Below are 18587 nucleotides of genomic sequence, written 5' to 3'. Positions count from 1 at the left end.
ACAATTTATCAATATACCAAGCATACCACAAAATGAATAAACATCTTGCTTAGTCATCCACGGCCTCGGCTATCTCATAATAATATGATCTCCATATAATGTCCATAATGTTACTTAAACAATTACATCAAATAAACAAAAGAGATGCAATTAAATAAGTAATATATACCTAAGCATGCATCACTACAACTTATACAGACTAGTAACATGGCATAGACATCCCTTATGCTCTCAAAATAATGACATGGCATATAGATACATATCCAAAATAAAATTATGCCAAATACATATGAGCATATCAATCAAATCATACTATCATGTCAGATAGTATCTCTCTTCTGACCTTTTGCCACGTTATGCCTCGGCACCATTAGCTCCTGTACATTAAATGAAATTTCCCGTAACGTGGGGTGAGATAATAGAAATTACTTCAATAAGTTAGGGACTCTTGGATGGCTCCTCCACCCCTAAGCTCACTTATAGTATAACCACAGTATAAAATCTATGCATGCATCAGAATATGTATATTAATGCAGTGTGCAAATAATAAATCCTATTGGTCAGAGAATATAACCAAGTATGCATTACACAAGGAAACATCGTCTTGCAACATACCGTATGAGGAAACACCGTCTCATACTATGCATAAGGAAACACCGTCTTATGCTTTGCGCAAGGAAACATCGTCTTGTGTGGCACACAAACATACATACATGCATATTCATGCAACATATAACAAATCATTTTCAACATACCATATCAAAGAACCATCCTCTCTCGGATTTTGGTGAAACAAACGGGGGATTAACCCCAATGACCAAAAGCTTACCTGTCGAGCATTGTCCTCCAATGCACTTCTCAAGGGGTCACAACCAAAATCTCTCACAATATCACAACCTATTCCAAATATGTGAAGACAATCGTACATATATACTACTCTATCATATTCAATTTTCAAGACTAAACATAAAAGACACCTACACTTGATTTTGAATCCAATTTATCAAAGTGTTCTAAATTGTGATTTTATATTTTTTCTTTTTACAGGAGCCAATCCCAAGCATATTTAACAAAAGAAGCTATATCCAAATCACTCTCTAACTCATCACACCATTAAAATTTCGAATTCATTATTCCTCAAACCTAGAATTCTTAAAATTTCATGGAAACAAGAAAAGAAAGGTGATTCCTTACCACAATATACCCAAGAATGAAGGGAAAAGCTTACTTCAAGCTCTCATGGCCTCAAGTTCAATCAAAATCCATCTTTTCCATGAAACCCGAAATCTTAGGGGAAAAAGAACCTCTCCACAGTGAATCCCATACGAAAATATGGGTACCAATGCGTTTCTCTGAAAATTTCTCACAAGAACCTTGAGGTCACCACCCCAAAAGCTAGCTCAAAGGGTGGGAATGCCCAAGGTCTTATAAACCTCACATTAGTTGCCCATACAACTAATGTGGGACTATATTTCTCAACACGCCCCCTCACACTAGAGTCCACTGGGCTTGAAGGGTGGACAACATACAAGCCCACCTACATATGGAAATTCAACTACAAAGAAAGTGGGAGGCGGTGAGATTTCGAACGCTCTGATACCATGTTAAGAACCTTGAGGTCACCACCCCAAAAGCTAGCTCAAAGGGTGGGAGTGCCCAAGGCCTTATAAACCTCACATTAGTTGCCCATACCACCAATGTGAGGTTTATAAGGCATTGGGCACTCCCACCCTTTGAACTAGCTTTTGGGGTGGTGACCTCAAAGTTCTTAACATGGTAGGAACCAAGTGATTTGGAATTTCTTATACTCCCATTTTAATTATTCGTGAGTATTATGATAAAATTATTAATCCATAATTAAATCCACAATTACATGTGATGGTTATTATACCCTATTTCCTAATATGAGACTAATCCCTTCATGGCTTGAAGCGTAATGATTTTCATCACCAGCCTCAAAGTGTTTCTTGTAGGAATTGAACCATTGACTTCATCAACCACGGGAGTTCGATCTTTAAGCTACAATCCACTTACCAACTAAGCTACACTTTGGGATTTTGTTATTGAATTTTACCAAAACATCTTATATTAATTTTCGTAACACTCCTAGAAGTAGTAGTTTTGGGTTATCGAAGAAAACTTTATCTCTTAAGACGATAAACCTTACATTTATTGAACTTTTATATTCTCGGTTCTCCTTCTTTGGAAATTAAGAGAATAATAAAGTAGGAAAAAATGTTTATCCTTTTAAATGACACAACTTATATCATTTCACTCTCACAAAGAGGTGAGACCCACACCTTTATTTTTTTGTCAATTCTCTCTCCTCCTTTATCTATCTTTTTCTCTCTCTGAAAATGACAATTTTATATCCTTTAAAATGACACATATTTTTTCCAATAAAGTATGGGTTCACTTTTTCTGCCGTTACTGTAGATAAGTTATCTGCAGTAAGCCCAATACGACGTCGTTTTGGGACGAAAATCATGGTGTTTTTGTAATTTTAATTTATTTTAGGGTTATTATAGTCTTTATAATTATAATTTTCTAATTTTTCAATCCCAAAACGACGTCGTTTTGGAAGTAAATGCAAATAACTTATCTGCATTAACTGCAGAAATATTTTTCTGATAAAGTATTAGGTAAAAGGGTAAGGCTGCGTACAAGAATTTCCTCTATCCCACACTCGCTAGTCGGGTTTAACGGAGAGTGATTTTTAAAGTATTAGGTAAAACAATCAACCAACATGCACCACGACACCGTGTTTCATTTAAAATTGTGTAAGTTTTTTCTACGCGATTGCGGCGTAAAAATAATAATTACAAATGGGGAAGTATTTATTTATAAATTACATTATGTATTTTCGAAACTACATAATATAATTCAATAAATGGTGTATAGTTGGTAAGCAAAAATTTTATAAATATAACCCGAATTGATCTCAGTGAGACTGTGAATCACAGGAGACGGCAGTATGTTGTATTTGCGGCTCTTGTTCCTTTACTTCATCAACTTCTTGGAGGGCTTTGCATCTCTTGCTCTTACCCCATAGAAGAATGTATAATCCGATCATGACCAACATAGATCCCATCACGCTAAACAACAAGCACAAAGATGCAAAATCAGATTTAAAGGATGATTTTTCTATTTCCCTCTTAATTCTAACAAGAACTTAAGTGGTAGAAGAAGAGTTCACCTTCCAAGATGGAGCTGTTCATGCAAGACCGGGATATCAATCATGGCTGCCATTATCTGAACAAGAGGGCTGAATGCTGCAGTAAAGACTGGACCCCTTTTCTTGACACACCATGACATGCCCACATAGCAGAAACCTGATCCAACCATCCCCTGCAAACACAAAAACGTTTCACTTTTGTTAACAAACTTCCTAAACCACATTCTATACAAATATATTATCACTCTTCTAATTGACACCACCCTCAACTCTAGTAAGGCATATTTTAGGGAATGGTCATTGTTGGATGTTTTTATCTTTTCTTTTCTTTTTTAAACAGAATACCCGGAATCAGAAAACAGCTGTAACCATAAGCCAAACTTTGATTCATTATCTAACATTCTAACTAATAAGAGTGTGTACTTACAGAATATAGAACAGTGATTATTTGTATCTTTCCCTTGAGAACCCACTTGGACAAGTTCCTGCCAGTGGACAAGCCAAGAATAGCTGATTGAATGGCTCCAAAGAAGGTCATGATGGCAGTGCTAGAATATTGGCATGGGTATCTCTTTCCTATATTTGATTGCAAAATAAACCAAGAAGACCAAAAGCTGGTTCCTAGAATCAAAGCTATTACACCAATGGTCCATTTCTCTGTCATTCTAGTAGTAGAATCTTGCTTCATTGTAGATCTCATGGCTTCTGGAGCTACAGATTGATAGTTAGAATAATCAAACAAGGGCTTTCCCTTGTAAAGTGTCAACAACAATGCCCCTCCTATGCACACAAATGCACCAAGAATCTTCGCTTTGCCACTGTTGCATTTGATGTTCACAGTCTCTAATCTGTAGTAGAATCAAGAGAAAAGGGAATGGATGATGCAGTTATCATCTATTTGGGTGATGATAGTTAATAAAAGAATAGCCTAGAATAATTCAGGTTTGTGTACATATTCATAGTTTCATACCCAAATGGTAATGCCATAATGAATGTGATCACAGGCACCATATTGACAAAGGCACAAGCAAAGGTAGCTGAGGTGTATTGGATCCCTAGAAGGAATAAGTATTGTGTGACCGATGCCCTACAAGAAAGTATTCATTACGGTATTTTTTACAATCATGTTAACCACAACACACAATTTTGAAGAAAAAGAACTAGTGAGAATTGGAACAACAAAGAAAGATTGTATATTTGTGACTAACCCAACAATGGCACTGAAGAAAAGGAAACATGAAATTCGGAATGTGAGACGTGGTCTTCCATTTCTGCAAGAAAATACAAAGTCTTGCATTATTGTAACTTGGCTATCTGCATGCTAACAATATTAAAATTAATAAATAAATAAATATAGAAAGGGTACTGAATCAAGTAATTGAGGGTACCCACCTTTCCCAAAAGTAGCTGAGTGGGACTAAGAAAATAGTAGAAATTAACAGACGATATGTGATAAGAACCAAATGGTCCATTCCTTCTTCAAGGACTTTCTTGAGAAGAATATTTACTATGGTTAAAGAAAAATCAATTGCTATCATTACAAGAAAAGGTTTCCATTCATCACAACTCTTCATTTCAGCAATGCAATTCTGTTTCAGCACTCTTTAGAGCCAGAGTGAAGCCTCCCTCTATCTTTCTCTATTTCAGAAAATGTTCAAATGGTTGCAATGCAACATTAAGCTACCCATAGGTTTATATATATATTCCAGAATAAGTGGTAAGAAAGCAAAATTGAAGTCTCTCCGTGTGTGTGTGTGTGTGGAATATGCTCTTCCACATGCTTTATTTTGGTTGATATCATGACCTTGATATTATTGGCCTAATTTAGACCACCGGTTTTATATTTACATTTCACCTAGGCAGGGAAGAGGTTGTGTTTTAATGTTTGTCCACGTTCCTTCACCCTTTTCTGCATTTGAATTATATGTGATTGGTGATAGGCATCTTTTGGGTGGAACGTACTGTGGCAGAAATGGTGCTTCTCCCCCTCTCATGTACATGGTATCTAATACTTTCATCTTTTGAGTAGCAGCTGAACAATACATGGAAAGCCAGAACAAAATATCAAATCTTAGAGCAATTTGGTCACTTCAAAATCTTGGAGAAGCAGCAGCAGAAAACTAAGAGAATAAGCGCTTGAACTCCAAATGTCATGTTTGTGTTGTACAAATCACCAATAAGAAAAAATTAACAAATAAAAATATCAGTACAGAAAGAAAAAAGAGTTCAATATGCATGGTTTAGCAATTTTTTTAGGTTTAAAACCTCTTGTAAGTTTTAACCTAACCAAAATCCTAAGCTTCTTATATACCACCTCTGGTAACCTAAATAAATCCTCTCTCTTACACAAGTAGGTCATTTGTTGTTTTCTAACAATTTTTTTAAATCACCAAACATACTTACTAAAGATGAATATAAATAAAACTAATATATATCAAAATACATGAGCCAATTTTCTGCAATTATATGATGCATTTTCCATTTAATACAAGTCCATGATTCTTTGTGAATATTAAGAGGTATGTTGGATAACCAATAACCAGGACCATTCATTTTAAACATATAAGCACTAGTACTTGCTTTCCTTTGAGTGGAAATGACGGGATGCAACCTGGATTCTCATCATATAGAATAGATAAGAAAAAGGAATGCCAACATGCAAAAACTCTCGTCCATTAGCTATAGATTGTGCATCTCGCAGGTTATGTCATGTCCCCTATCCTACAAAATGCCCATCACTTTATAGTCTTCGATTATATTCGATTTTCTACCAGATCTTGTCAATGAAGCTTGACCTATTACATAATTTTGAGGATTTTAACTTGCATATAATAATTTACTTAAGGTGGTTCTGATGAGCTAAATGAATTGTTGGGCAAGAAATTTGTGCAAAATTAGTATTTTCTGTATTGGAATAAATAGTAAAGCAGGGCATCAAAGCATCCCTGTATGTACTTAAATTCCCTTGATTTAGATTATATCAAATGTGGGACCCTTCATTTAGACACATAAAAATAATAAGATCCTGAAAACTCTACCATACTTCACAAGCACTTGCTTTTACCATCTGGGAATCAAAATTATGAGAATTAATATAAAGGATATCACTTGAGTAGTCAAAGCTATTATGAAGTGATTAACAAGTAATCACATTAATTAACCATTCAAGTATTGAATGGGACCTTTTTCATAAGTAAAACCACACAGTAATCATTTTTAATAAAAAATCTGGTTGAAATTGTTCAGATTTTTGGCTAATAAAAACTTCTTGTCATTAAAAATCAAAAAACTTTTGGTGAATAAAATAAAGTCTGACAAAAAAACTTCTACATCTTTAACCCCAAGAAATAAAAAAAGAAAACAGAACTAGAAAAACCCCAAGTATGAGCTTGACTTCCAGCACAAGGATAAATTAAGATGAATTAATAATGCATTACAGATCAAAATGATGAAAATTACGGTTACATATATATCAAATGAAGGGAATAAACTTAACATTCTTTTTCCCTCATTTAAGAAAAAGGATATTAGAAGATTATACTAGGAATTTGACTAATTAAAATTTCTTTCGCTGACTTGTTGACACTAATCAAGCTAGCTCAGAGGACACAGAGAGAACAGGATCCCATGAGCCACTAGAACCAAACCAACTGCTGTTCTCACACAGCACGAATTGAGTGTGCTTGGGTGTCCAAAATCCTTCAGTTGTTGCTCCACCAATTAGAGGCAATTGCATGCCCATTACATTGACTTGGTCACTTCTGTTACCAATTGAAGGCCTAAGATCTGAATTTTTCATACCAATAGTGGACTCATGGACCCCAGAAAGTGGGCTTGTAGAGGTGCCTGCACTTACAGGGGCAAACAAGCTACTTTCAGGAACTTGACAAATCTGTGTAGGCCAAGGCATATCATATACTACTATTTCATTGGACCAACTCACACTTGTCATGGGTGGAGGTTGAGAAATTTGATTTGAGTTGACTCCAGCATCATTGCATGCTAGAGCACCTTCATCATGATAAGGGATAAGCACACTCTTAGCAGAAGTGTTTGATAAAGTACAAGTTAAACCCGGCACAGTGCTGCTTGAACTTCCATTCATCCGAGGGAAGTCAGAACCAGATGATGATAGCTCTTTTTTCCCATTATACTTCTGAGTTGATCTTGCAGCACTAGATTCAACACCAGCAATTGGGGAACTAGCATGTGAGGGAAACTTCAACCCCTTTTCATGAATCAGTTTAGCCTTGAGTGCACCAAGAAGGCCACCAGCACCTTCACCTTCACCTGGCTCACACACATCCTCAAATGAAAAAGGCTCAATGATATCTGGCATGTAGTTGGGACCACCACCACCACAAGGGGTTGCAGATTCTGGCAAATCAAAGTTGGTGCGAGCATTGGCACCACGCAAAGCACGAGCAGCATTGTCATATGCAAGAGCTGCATCCTCAGCTGTGTCAAATGTTCCAAGCCAAAGCCTAACCTTTTTAAATGAGTCCTTAATCACTGACACCCATCTCCCTGAGGGTCTTTGTCTTACACCAACAAACCTGTTATCTCCTCTTGATGATGCCTTCTTTCTGCTGCGGATTCCATCATTTACTGCAACCATTTTTGCTTCCTTACAATATCAAACTGTGCCACTACCAAATGTTATGACCTTCAAGTGGACATGGTTAATTTATAAAAGCTTGTATTAAAAGAGAGGTATCCGCAGCTCTTAGAACTTGACAAAATAGAACATGCCAAAGGTGTGTATATATACATTGCAAAGTTGCCATTGCAGGCCGTGTTAATATCGGCACAAAAGTTAAAATCTCGCAAAGGTATGTAAAGAATCTTGGGATACACCACCCAAAAGCTAGCTCAAAGGATGGGAGTGTCCAAGACTTTATAAACCTCACATTAGTTGCCCATACAACCAATGAAGGACTATATTTCTCAACACGCCCCCTCACACGAGAGTTCACTGGGCTTGAAGGGTGGACAACATACAAGCCAACCTACATGTGGAAATTCCACTACAAAGAAAGTGGGAGGCGGTGAGATTTCGAACGCTCTGATACCATGTTAAGAACCTTGAGATTTCAAAAAAAAATTCGTTGTTATGATAATTTTATTTGTTTAGTGTTCTGAAGTGCAAATCATGGTAGATATTATCATTGCATGGCAGCAATGAAATGGAAACAAACATGCAAATTTGTTTTGTTTTTGATCTATGGCATGTAATAGAAAGAAAAGATTATCGAATTCAGAACTTAAAATTCTATCCAGACCGTAAGTTAAAAACAAGAAATTAAGGAAAATATAATTGATGTCATTCCCACTTGATTACCCCTCAATTTAATCCTTTGCCCAAACTTCATTGCCTTTAAGAAGGACGATGCAGATTAGGATAAATCACAAATATCTTCGGTTACCAACTAGATAATATTTAGGTGCTATAACTTCTTATTTTTTAATTTTAAGGAGCTCTTTTCAACTATGGGTTCAGACTTAAGAGTAATATATCTCATATAATTTAAAACTCAGCAACTCAACTCTTTAAAATTTGTTAAATCATCAAATTAACTGCGGGTTATTTGTGCATGCACACGATGGGTTAACTTAACTAGTTTTAAATCACGGGAAGTTTCTAGTGTTCACAGTTTGAGGGGATTACCTTCATTCTAGCTTCTTCTTCTTTTTTTGGCATTATCCTCTCTTACCTTTTTAACTTTTTCTTTGCCAGTATAGATTTGTTTAAGCTTTTTGGTGTAAGATAAGAGGACGTTTCCAATGTATACATATGTCAAAAGAAAAATAGAAAATAAAAATCATGACCCTTAATAACTTGTGCCATTAGAGTAATCCGTTGTAAAAAGCCTAATAAATCTCAAATTATTTCCTCCCCGTGATCGCATATCAGCACCACAAGTTGCTTTCTATCTTACAAAATAAGAAGGGAGAGAGAGTTTCTAAAAATCCTTTAGGTGTCAATAAATAATTGGAGCTTATATATATATTTATGCCATTCTCTTTGAACTACGTATATAAAAAAAGGGTTTTATAAGAGTTATGTTGTAGGAAAAGTGATTGTGTTATGTTATAGAGATTCGTTTTGCGTGCCGAAGTTTTTTTTTTTTTTTTTTGCTGCGGGCCCCACAAAATGTTGTGTGTGTAGGAAAATTTTTGTGGTCATGTTAAATGATAGATGATAAACCCATAAAAAAAAGCCCAGTGTACGAGTACGAGGCTCTTTTGTAATTTGTGAATTGGACGGATGTATGCACTATGAGTATGCAGTCTATAGTTATACGAGCCCGTTTCTCCGAATGAAAATAAATAAATAAAGGATTTTATTTATCTCATTTTACATGAAATAAACAACTTTTCTACACACATAAAAAAGGTTCAGTCTCACCACTTTTTTTTTCTCTCCTCTTATTTATGAGTTTCACTTGTAATTTTATTTCTACAGTATGAGGTAATTATTTTCCTACAATATAAGAAAAATATTTTCCATAAATAAATAGAAAAAAAGCATCCTCCAATTTAAGCGTAACTATTATTCTCGCTTGAGCAATAATAGGAATAACACTAACAAACAAGGTTTAAATTCATACACACAAATACTACAGAAGAAAACAGTACAGATATGAAATGGGGAGAAAGGATGCATTAATCTTTCAACATCCCACATAAGACATTCAAATCTGACAGTGAGAGGAGGTGAGAATTTGACAATGCAGATGGTGAAGTTACACTAGAGAGTTAGTTTCACCTTCCAAATTGCTTTATTTGACAGTGCATGCAACTGCATAAGCCCATGACTTGAGATGTTGTTTCATTGCCACATCATCATCAAATGGAGGCAACTTAGTTTGCTGCTGAAACTTAAAAAATCCACCAACTTCCCTAACATCAAGCCCTCCAAGAATCACCTTTGTTCCATTTGGCCCAAACTTGTTCCACTTCCTCCTCTTTCTCCTCTCTCTCTTCTCTCTTTCCCTCCCTGCAGATTTCACCATTTCTGAGTCTTCTGACATGACTCTCAATTCTTCAAATGCTGATGAAATTTCACCAACATTCTGAGACTCTTCTTGCTGATTCACAAGGAATGGGGTATTGGGTATCTGCAAGTCTCTCTTGGGAAGCTCTTTGGCATGGACTAATGGTGAAAATTGATCAGTCAAAGAAGCTAAAGGGTCATCTGTGTAAGTCAAGATGTTAGTGTAGAACCAGAGAGAGTCTAGGCTTTGTGTAACCCGTGAACCATCCATATGATTCTATGACAAGAAAAAAAGCTGAACATTTCCAAGACCCTATAACATGTGAGTTGGTTTTATATAAAAACAAAAAAAACAAGGAAGCTTGTATAATAAATGCTGGAGCTTTTTCATTCTTTTGCAGAGTTCCAATTTGGACGTAACCTATTGAGGAGTGCAACATTCTCGTTGTGTGTTTTTTCCAGTGGACCGAAATGCCCTTGTGTCTGAGTTGTATTTGTGAAGAACCCATAGGGCATAACCGTAGCATCATCACTTTAACTGACCGTTGCAAGAGTGCAGTTTTCATATCAAAAAATAAGATAATTATCTAGAATGTGCTAACCAAAGCAATAGGAGTTTGGGTTTCTTTGCTTTCTCTGCTGTGTTTTGATCATACAAGTATATAATGTTTATTATATCTAGTACAGTTTTTAGTCTATTAGCTAGAAGCTTCTCGAGATTAATATGTAACTGAGAAATTGTAATCGTTCAGGTTCAAACCAACCTCTCATTGTTCAACGTCCACTATCAAGGGAGCACACAATAAGTGGATGTAGTAGATATAGCTTTGGGATATGCTTGAAAAACCTATAATTAATTTGAAGAGAACACGCAATAAAAAGTCTGTTAAAGAATAGCACCTCCTCATATTTAACTTTCTTTTAAAGAGAGGGGTTTATATTTCATGGGTGTATCTTAATTGGTAATTTAGGCCTATGCATTTTAAAATACTTGACATGTTGTGTGTGACATTTTTCGACATTCTCCGACACTCATACACTCTTAGATACTCCAACACGTGTTGTGGAGACTTAAAAAAGGATTTGAAGGCTACGTTGCATTACGTTTTTAGTTCCAACTATTAGATTCGTTAAATTACGATTACCATTCTATTGAATTTAATATAAATATATGAGATATCTTATGTTTATTTACAAAATTGATGGATATTATAAGTTTAACTTCATTTTTTGTTAAATTATTGAATATTAAATATATATAATATACACTACATAAATTAAAATATTATGTAATATTAAAATGTGTTCTAACGAGTTGAAATCTAATATTTTTTAGAATTAACGTGTCGGAGTGTCGTGTCGTATCTCGTATTATGTGTCAACGTCGGTGCAACATAGTTTCAGGTTGTGAAGAGAGAATTTGAGTTTAATTTCATCAAATACATTTCTAACCCGATCGACTCGGAATTAGTTACATATTCCATTCAAAGAATCAAAGCTTGTGAGTTGTAAAGATAGAAGGATCTTAAAGAAATAATTGGAGTAGGTAAAAAAAAATTATACATCTTCCCCATTTGAACTTGGGCTAGGTTTCCACCAATAGAGCTATTAATTGAGTCTACGTAGCCTTCTACATATTGACTGATTCATCTGATCTCATAGATCCACCTCAGATTAAGGTTAAACATGTTCTAGAGAGCAAAATTACGTATTGGTCATGAGACCTAGCCACATATGATGTGGGCTTAGAATAGTCAACCAAGCTAATTCATTGGCTACAGCATCTCCTTTTCAATACCCATGACAAACAGGCAAGGACTCAATTGGGCTTCTGAGGTAACGGCAGGTGCTGCTTAGCCCGGGCCATCTTTGGACCCAAACCAAGTCTCAGACGCCAAATTTATGGTGAATATTTTATTTTATGTCTGATGTATTTTAAAAATAAAATAAAAAGAGAAAACATTAAAAATATATATTTTGGTTCTAGTCCAATGAAACTTTAAAAAATAAAATAGAAAAAATATTTTATTCTTTTTTATCCATATGTCAAATATTATTTTATTTTATTATTGTGTTGATGGATCCTAGCAAACCTGGTGTTGCTATGTTGATTGAGATAATATTTTCGATGTTACTGATGTATCGATCACGTAATATATCCGTTTTATAAATATGAAAAAAAATAACATATTTATATTATTTTTACTTTTATATTTATTTCTTTTTATATATATTTTTTTTTATAAGATAATACCTATTCTTTATTTTTTTTTTTGATAACACTATTCTTTATTTTTTTGAATACCAGAGAATACCTATTCTAGTTACACTCAAAATGAACTCGTTGATTAATTAGTTGGGTTGTAGTTATGCAAATCTTATTAAAATCGATCGGTCATTGACCTGGTTAAGATATTGGTCATTCATTTAATCAGTGGGTCATTAGTTGAACCAGATAACCCAATTATTATATACAAATCTATAATTTATATTAAAAACATATAAACATACTACTAAAAAAATGATAAAATTTTTAAATATTTTAATATAAAAAATAATAAATCACACATTATTATCCAATAAAGAATCAAAACAAAAATATAATGATCATGATACGGGATTCAGGTTCATTAAATTACGTCTTTAGCTATAAATTAAATCAAAATTTCCTGCATAGTGCATAATTAAGATAATATTAGTATTGTAGATACATAACTTATGTAAGTCAATAAGTAAAAAATAATCAAATATGTTCATTATAATTTTTTTTTGAAATTTTTTTTTGGATTTTTTTTGGAGACCGGCCGGATCACCAGTTTTCACAAAAATCGGCCGGGCACTGGATCATATCAGTTCTGATGCATGGTAGGCCCGTTGCTTTACCCGGACCGATTATATAATCAGTTCACCAATTTTTTAGTTGACCTTACCGAGCCAGTCCGATTTTATTAACATTGCTTGATGTAGTTTAAAAATTCATTACTAGCAAGTGGCAAGTGATTAATTAATAATAAAAGGTTATTGTTTATTTTCAAATTATTATAATAAAAACATGAAGGGTTTAATGTTTGTTTTTTAAAGAATACATAGTTATGTTATTTGAAGTGAGAGAAAAACGCAAGCAATAAAAATTATAGGAGATAGAGTGAGTGATTTTTTTTTGAATTTAAAATTTAAATAAAAAAATTAAATTATGTATTTCTCTTATTTAAAATAATATAAATATATATCTTTTAAAAAAGATGAATATTTTCCCCAAAAATGAAATTTAACAGAAACAAAAAAAAAAAAAAACGCAACGATTTATTTTATTTTTTAGTGTTTCGCCGTGTCCTCCTCGCCTTTGGCACAATTTTATCTCTTCTCTCTTTGCTTTCCTTAATTCTTGGCAGTGTTCCCTCCATCCTCGTCTCTTCCACCTCTGTAACTGTAAGTCCTCTTTTTTATTTTTGGGTATCATATTCTTTGAATACAGGCTTGGCTACCCTTTTGTTAGTTTCAACTTCATTTTCATTTTGCTTCAACCTCTTCCTCTGTTTAATTATGTATTGTATTGCAACTCATTATTCTAATTCACTGGGAATATGTTTGTTTTCTTTACCCTGCTATAATTTTCCTTTATTTATTCATTCCAAATTTTTTTACTTCCCTTTCAGAATCCAGTGCCTGTTGTCAACTGCTTCCTGCAAACTCAAAGTGTCTGAGCATATTGCATAGTTGCATAGACATAGCTGCTGATTTTGTCACATTTTTCAATTGATATTTGCCATTGAAAAAAAGAAGAAGAAGCAACTATTGCTTTTGCATAATTACCAGAATTCCAAATCAAATTTTGTTGCTTTAGGCCTACCCATCATCACTGGAACCTAATAATGTCACTTGTAGTCCACTCATCCTATATTGCCCCTTTGCGTTTTTCACCATGGAAGATTTACAATTCAAATTCCCAGCAAAAATTTTCCTGTAATTCCTTTACCCCTTTACAACATAGAACGGTTTCAAGTTGTAAAATTAGGCATATATCCGCCCACTTTAGAAATGAACCAAATGATCTTCATAAGTATGTAGCTAGATGCAAGGGACATGATTATGAGTCATATACTGAACAAAGTACGATGTCCTTGGATTGGGATGTTGAAGAAGAATTTGAAGATACAGAGTCGCCATGGGAAGGTGCTGTTATATACAAGAGAAACGCATCAGTTTCACATTTGGAGTATTGCACTACCTTGGAGAGATTAGCTCTGGGAAAGCTTTCCACTGATGTCTCAAAAACTAGGGCTTCTGTTATGGGATTGCGTGTTACGAAAGCCGTGAAGGACTACCCCAATGGAACTCCTGTTCAGATCTCTATAGATGTGACCAGGAAGAAGAAAAAATTGAGGCTTGATGGTATCATAAAAACTGTCATCACTCTTCTTTGCAATAGGTATTACCCTCATGAATTTACTCTGCCTAATTACAAATATTATGCTTTGTTTACATTTTTTATCATCTCTAGCTTTTGTAACTTTCTTTCTTGATTGTACATTGCTTTATATTTGTTTTGATATAGATTAATATTTAAGGCCTCAAAAGTTAAAATCTATATGGTGTAGTTATATTTTCCAGTTAATGACAGAAATTATTGTCTTGATGCTCGATTATGCATCATTTGCAAATTTATTTTGCAAGGCAGAAGTAGATAACCCCTTGCCACCTGGTACTAGTCTTAACATTTGTCTCCTTCCTTCCCCCCTTTTCCCCTTTTCTTTACTTTACTTTTGATAAAATTACATAGGAACTCTGCTTATTAGGAATACATAAGTTGCATTGTGTCTTAAAACAAGGAATGAATATCTATTTTCTTAACATGAATGAGACAAAAATTTATTCACCAAAACTAGCTGGAAGAGCCTGCTCATAATACTCCCTTTATATGAAACTTTCTTGACCGATCTCTATTAGTTTCATGTGATTTAATACAAGTTGATGATAACAGCATATACTTGATGTCAACAGTGACTTTGGATGGTACCTGTTCCTCTGTAACAAAAAAACATATATTGTTTATTTTTTTCTCTCCACATTGACAGCTTTGTGTAAAGCAAGGAATAGCTTTCTATTATAATGGTGATGTATGCATTTTTCATTTCTTATTCAGTTTGATTTCAAACCTCTAAGAATTAAGAGTGCGAAATTACTTACTTGATTATAGAAAATCATCAAATTGTGATTTGGTTAACATTCTCTGTCTTTCTCTCTTTGTATGCTTGTGTACAGCATGTGTTTTTATTTTACTTTTTAGAAGAAAAAAAAACACAGTTTATTTCATATGAGAAAATTTTCTTTTCTTACCTATTTGTGTGTACTACCCAGTTATCATGAAGGCTGACGGCATGAGGTTTATTTCATATGAGAAAATTTTCTTTCCTTACCTATTTAGATTGTAGTGCCAACATTCTCTGTACTTGCCTGCGTTGCAATGGATGGTTTCAATATGCCACATCATCTTCATTTCAAAACATTTAGTCTGCCATTATTGCTGGGACTATGTCTTTTGTTTTACCAGTCAGTTTAAGAATTAAACAGTAAGGTATACGATAGTATGGTGTATAACTATGTGCATTCCTTTGTTTCTTCTGTCAATGTGAAACTTCAATTTGATAGAATCTACTCATCTAGTTTCTAGAAGATATCTAGATTTTCTCAGTTTAACATCAGTCCTTAGCTTTAGTGCTGATCTGTAATTGCTCATTTGCTTTTGAGAAAATGATATAAGTTATTTTGCTGGTAATGAGATGGAACCAATAGTTAACATTTGCACCCTGTGGGTGTGAGAGCGCTTTGTTACCAATTAGATGGCAGACTCCTATGTATTTAACTTGTAGTTGAGCTACCATAGCATCTGGTGTTTTTTATTGTGGATTTGATGACTGGTGTCATAATCTTGTGGTTTTGTATTTTGTTTGCTTGCGTTGTGCACTACATGTAAAGAATGAAACTCATCCTGCTTCGTTAAAATTTGGAGTAATTGATTTTGTATTTTGTATGCCACTACATGTAATTGATTATTGATTCCCGCTTTAATTTGGAATGTTATATATATTATACTGGGTGTTGGATGGCCTTATATGTTCTGAATAAACAATATGGAAAAGTGCAGTTTTAATGTTGGAATTTAAGTCATTTCGCTCAAAATGCATCATATTAAATACCTTGTATCAAACCCCTCCTTATATTTTGGAGGGGTATAATGAAGCCATTATGTTCCTGTTAAATCTGACCAAATAAACTTATCTGTGTAATATGATGCAACTCTCTCCTCCATACCCTCTTCGGCATCACTCAAACTAACAGAACAAAGGAAATGCATTCTTTCTCTTTCATGTGTCCACTCTCCACTGCTTACCGAGCTAACTAGAATGGGAGAGGGGGAGAGAAAACAAAGTGGAGATGACTAGTGGAGTTTCCATGGTTTATCTTATTGTGGGGTCTAGGTGGGGTGAAGGTGCATAGACCTTAGTGAGGGAAATACAAAAGTTTCATTGAACTAATAGACTTAAATCTATTACTTCGATATAAATTGAAGTTGCAAATTTGCTGACATGGTTAACAGTCATCAACTCAATCTTTCACAAAACAATCTGTTCAAAATGTTTGTGCATCATTTTTGTTTGGATGACCTTACCTGAAACATCCTCTATAAACTTCCTAGATATGACTAACAAGCCCCAAGGAAGCTTTAAATCCTGAAATTGGTTCGTCTCTCCGACTTCATTATCACTTCACTCCCACCTTCATACATCAAATAAAATGCTTTAACTGAAAATTACACACTACTGAAATTTTACTGCATTCAACTTGGCATATAACTTTTTGTTCTACCTTTTATTCTCTTCAGTGAACTCTACTATGATCTATAATGAAGAATCTGGTACATCTGCCTTGAGGATGTGTAATGTGATTAGATTTATAGGCTTAGTCCGAATCTTTTCTATTTCCAAGTCAATGCAAATGCTTTTGTCCAAATGTTATCGTCTCCCAAGTAGTAAATGTATAATAGCTTCTTTTTTTTCTTCTTCTTTCCTTTGGTTGACTTGTGTAAACTAACCGTGAACTGCACTGATAGTCTGATATGATTGGTTTGTTTTTGTGAAAAATATTTCTTGTTTGTTTAATAGTATTCCATTATCCATCTCAATTTATTAAATTTCACACCAATCTTCAATAAGTTGTAGTAACATGGAAGAAATCTTGGGTGATTGAAGTTACATGATATCTCACATAAGTTTACTATAGTTGCTAGCAGGTTAATTCCCTTTAGGTATCTGGATGCTGTCCATCACAAATACCATCTGATGTATTGTTCACTTTACTGTTATAGATTATCTTCCTTGATTTCAATTTTCAAGCATTTAGTAGGTAGCCAAAGCGGAAATAAGCAGTTTCATTCAAGTACTTGTTGAAGAAAACAAAAAGGCAGGCCAGAAAAAATGAAAAAAATATTTTATTGTCTCCATGTGGGAAAAAAAAAAAAAACTTGATACAGAAATGGAGGCCCCTGACTTATTCTATAATGTCATATTGTACTGCGTAGATTATTTCTTCTATTTCCTTTTAAATAAAATAACTCAGTTTCAATGTGATCTTCTATTGAAGGTGTTGCATGCCGTCTGCCGAGTGCATATTCTCTGAGTTCTCTCTTTTACTTACTGAAGAACCCATTGATGAACCAGAGACTATTGATTTGGGAGTTATTTTTGGGGAAGACAAATTTACAACCTCTGGAAACAGTGGTGAGAATGATAATGAAGATGCACTAATTGATTTGGATGATCAGCTATATTTTCCTCCTGAAGAGAAACAAATTGACATTTCAAAGAACATAAGAGACAGGGTGCATCTTGAGATTACCATGAATTCAGTATGTGATCCTGAGTGCAAAGGCATGTGCCTGAAATGTGGTCAAAACTTCAACACTGGCAATTGCAATTGTAGCAAAGAGGAAGTAAAAGAAAAAAGCTTTAGCCCGTTTGGAAATTTAAAAGAGCAGATACAGTTGTAACATTTACGAGGCTCCATGTGATGTGATGCGGAATGGTAAAACATATTTTTTAATTATTGTTTTATGTAGGATTACTGTTATTCTTGGAAATTTTAGAACTTCCTCTTATTTAACATAGACACCTCATAATCAGGAAAAAACTTATATTTGACTTTTTAGAAAATTGTTGTTTAGGCTCAAAAATAAATTTTATTGATTGATACGACGTGACAGTAAAACATAGAGAAATAAAACAAGTAAAAGTTGTCGTGTATAACAATAATATTAAAGTTGTTTTTAGAACCACACCAAAAAAAAAAAAAAGTTGTTTTAGAAGGTTCTCGAAGCATTGAATTTCTTGAGAAATGATTATAAAAGTTGCATATAGA

At 34.2% G+C, this 18587-nt stretch overlaps 3 protein-coding genes across 3 annotated transcripts; 1 reads left to right on the top strand and 2 right to left on the bottom strand.

Moving 5' to 3' along the window:
* Nucleotides 1-2941: 2941 nt before the first annotated feature.
* LOC133300839 (WAT1-related protein At3g30340-like) lies at nucleotides 2942-4752 on the bottom strand. Its single transcript, XM_061500424.1, has 6 exons — nucleotides 4568-4752; nucleotides 4384-4446; nucleotides 4146-4262; nucleotides 3603-4023; nucleotides 3197-3348; nucleotides 2942-3095 (listed from the first exon to the last, which is right to left on the bottom strand). The coding sequence occupies exons 1-6, from the start codon at nucleotides 4747-4749 to the stop codon at nucleotides 2942-2944; spliced, it is 1089 nt and encodes a 362-aa protein (XP_061356408.1). The 5' UTR covers nucleotides 4750-4752.
* Nucleotides 4753-6764: 2012 nt separating this feature from the next.
* LOC133300838 (ethylene-responsive transcription factor ERF027-like) lies at nucleotides 6765-7793 on the bottom strand. Its single transcript, XM_061500423.1, has one exon. The coding sequence runs from the start codon at nucleotides 7791-7793 to the stop codon at nucleotides 6765-6767; it is 1029 nt and encodes a 342-aa protein (XP_061356407.1).
* A 5725-nt stretch (nucleotides 7794-13518) lies between these two features.
* On the top strand, nucleotides 13519-18389 carry LOC133300848 (large ribosomal RNA subunit accumulation protein YCED homolog 1, chloroplastic). The gene is made up of 3 exons (XM_061500436.1): nucleotides 13519-13601; nucleotides 13829-14601; nucleotides 17814-18389. The coding sequence occupies exons 2-3, from the start codon at nucleotides 14045-14047 to the stop codon at nucleotides 18217-18219; spliced, it is 963 nt and encodes a 320-aa protein (XP_061356420.1). The 5' UTR covers nucleotides 13519-13601; nucleotides 13829-14044; the 3' UTR covers nucleotides 18220-18389.
* The last annotated feature ends 198 nt before the right edge of the window (nucleotides 18390-18587 follow it).

Source organism: Gastrolobium bilobum, unplaced genomic scaffold (assembly GCF_033153095.1).
Source record: "Gastrolobium bilobum isolate Gb01-03AN ecotype WA unplaced genomic scaffold, APGP_CSIRO_Gbil_v1 utg6530, whole genome shotgun sequence".
NCBI lineage: Eukaryota > Viridiplantae > Streptophyta > Magnoliopsida > Fabales > Fabaceae > Gastrolobium > Gastrolobium bilobum.
The sequence above is the reverse complement of the archived record's forward strand: the minus strand, read 5'-3'. Positions and strand labels throughout refer to the sequence as shown.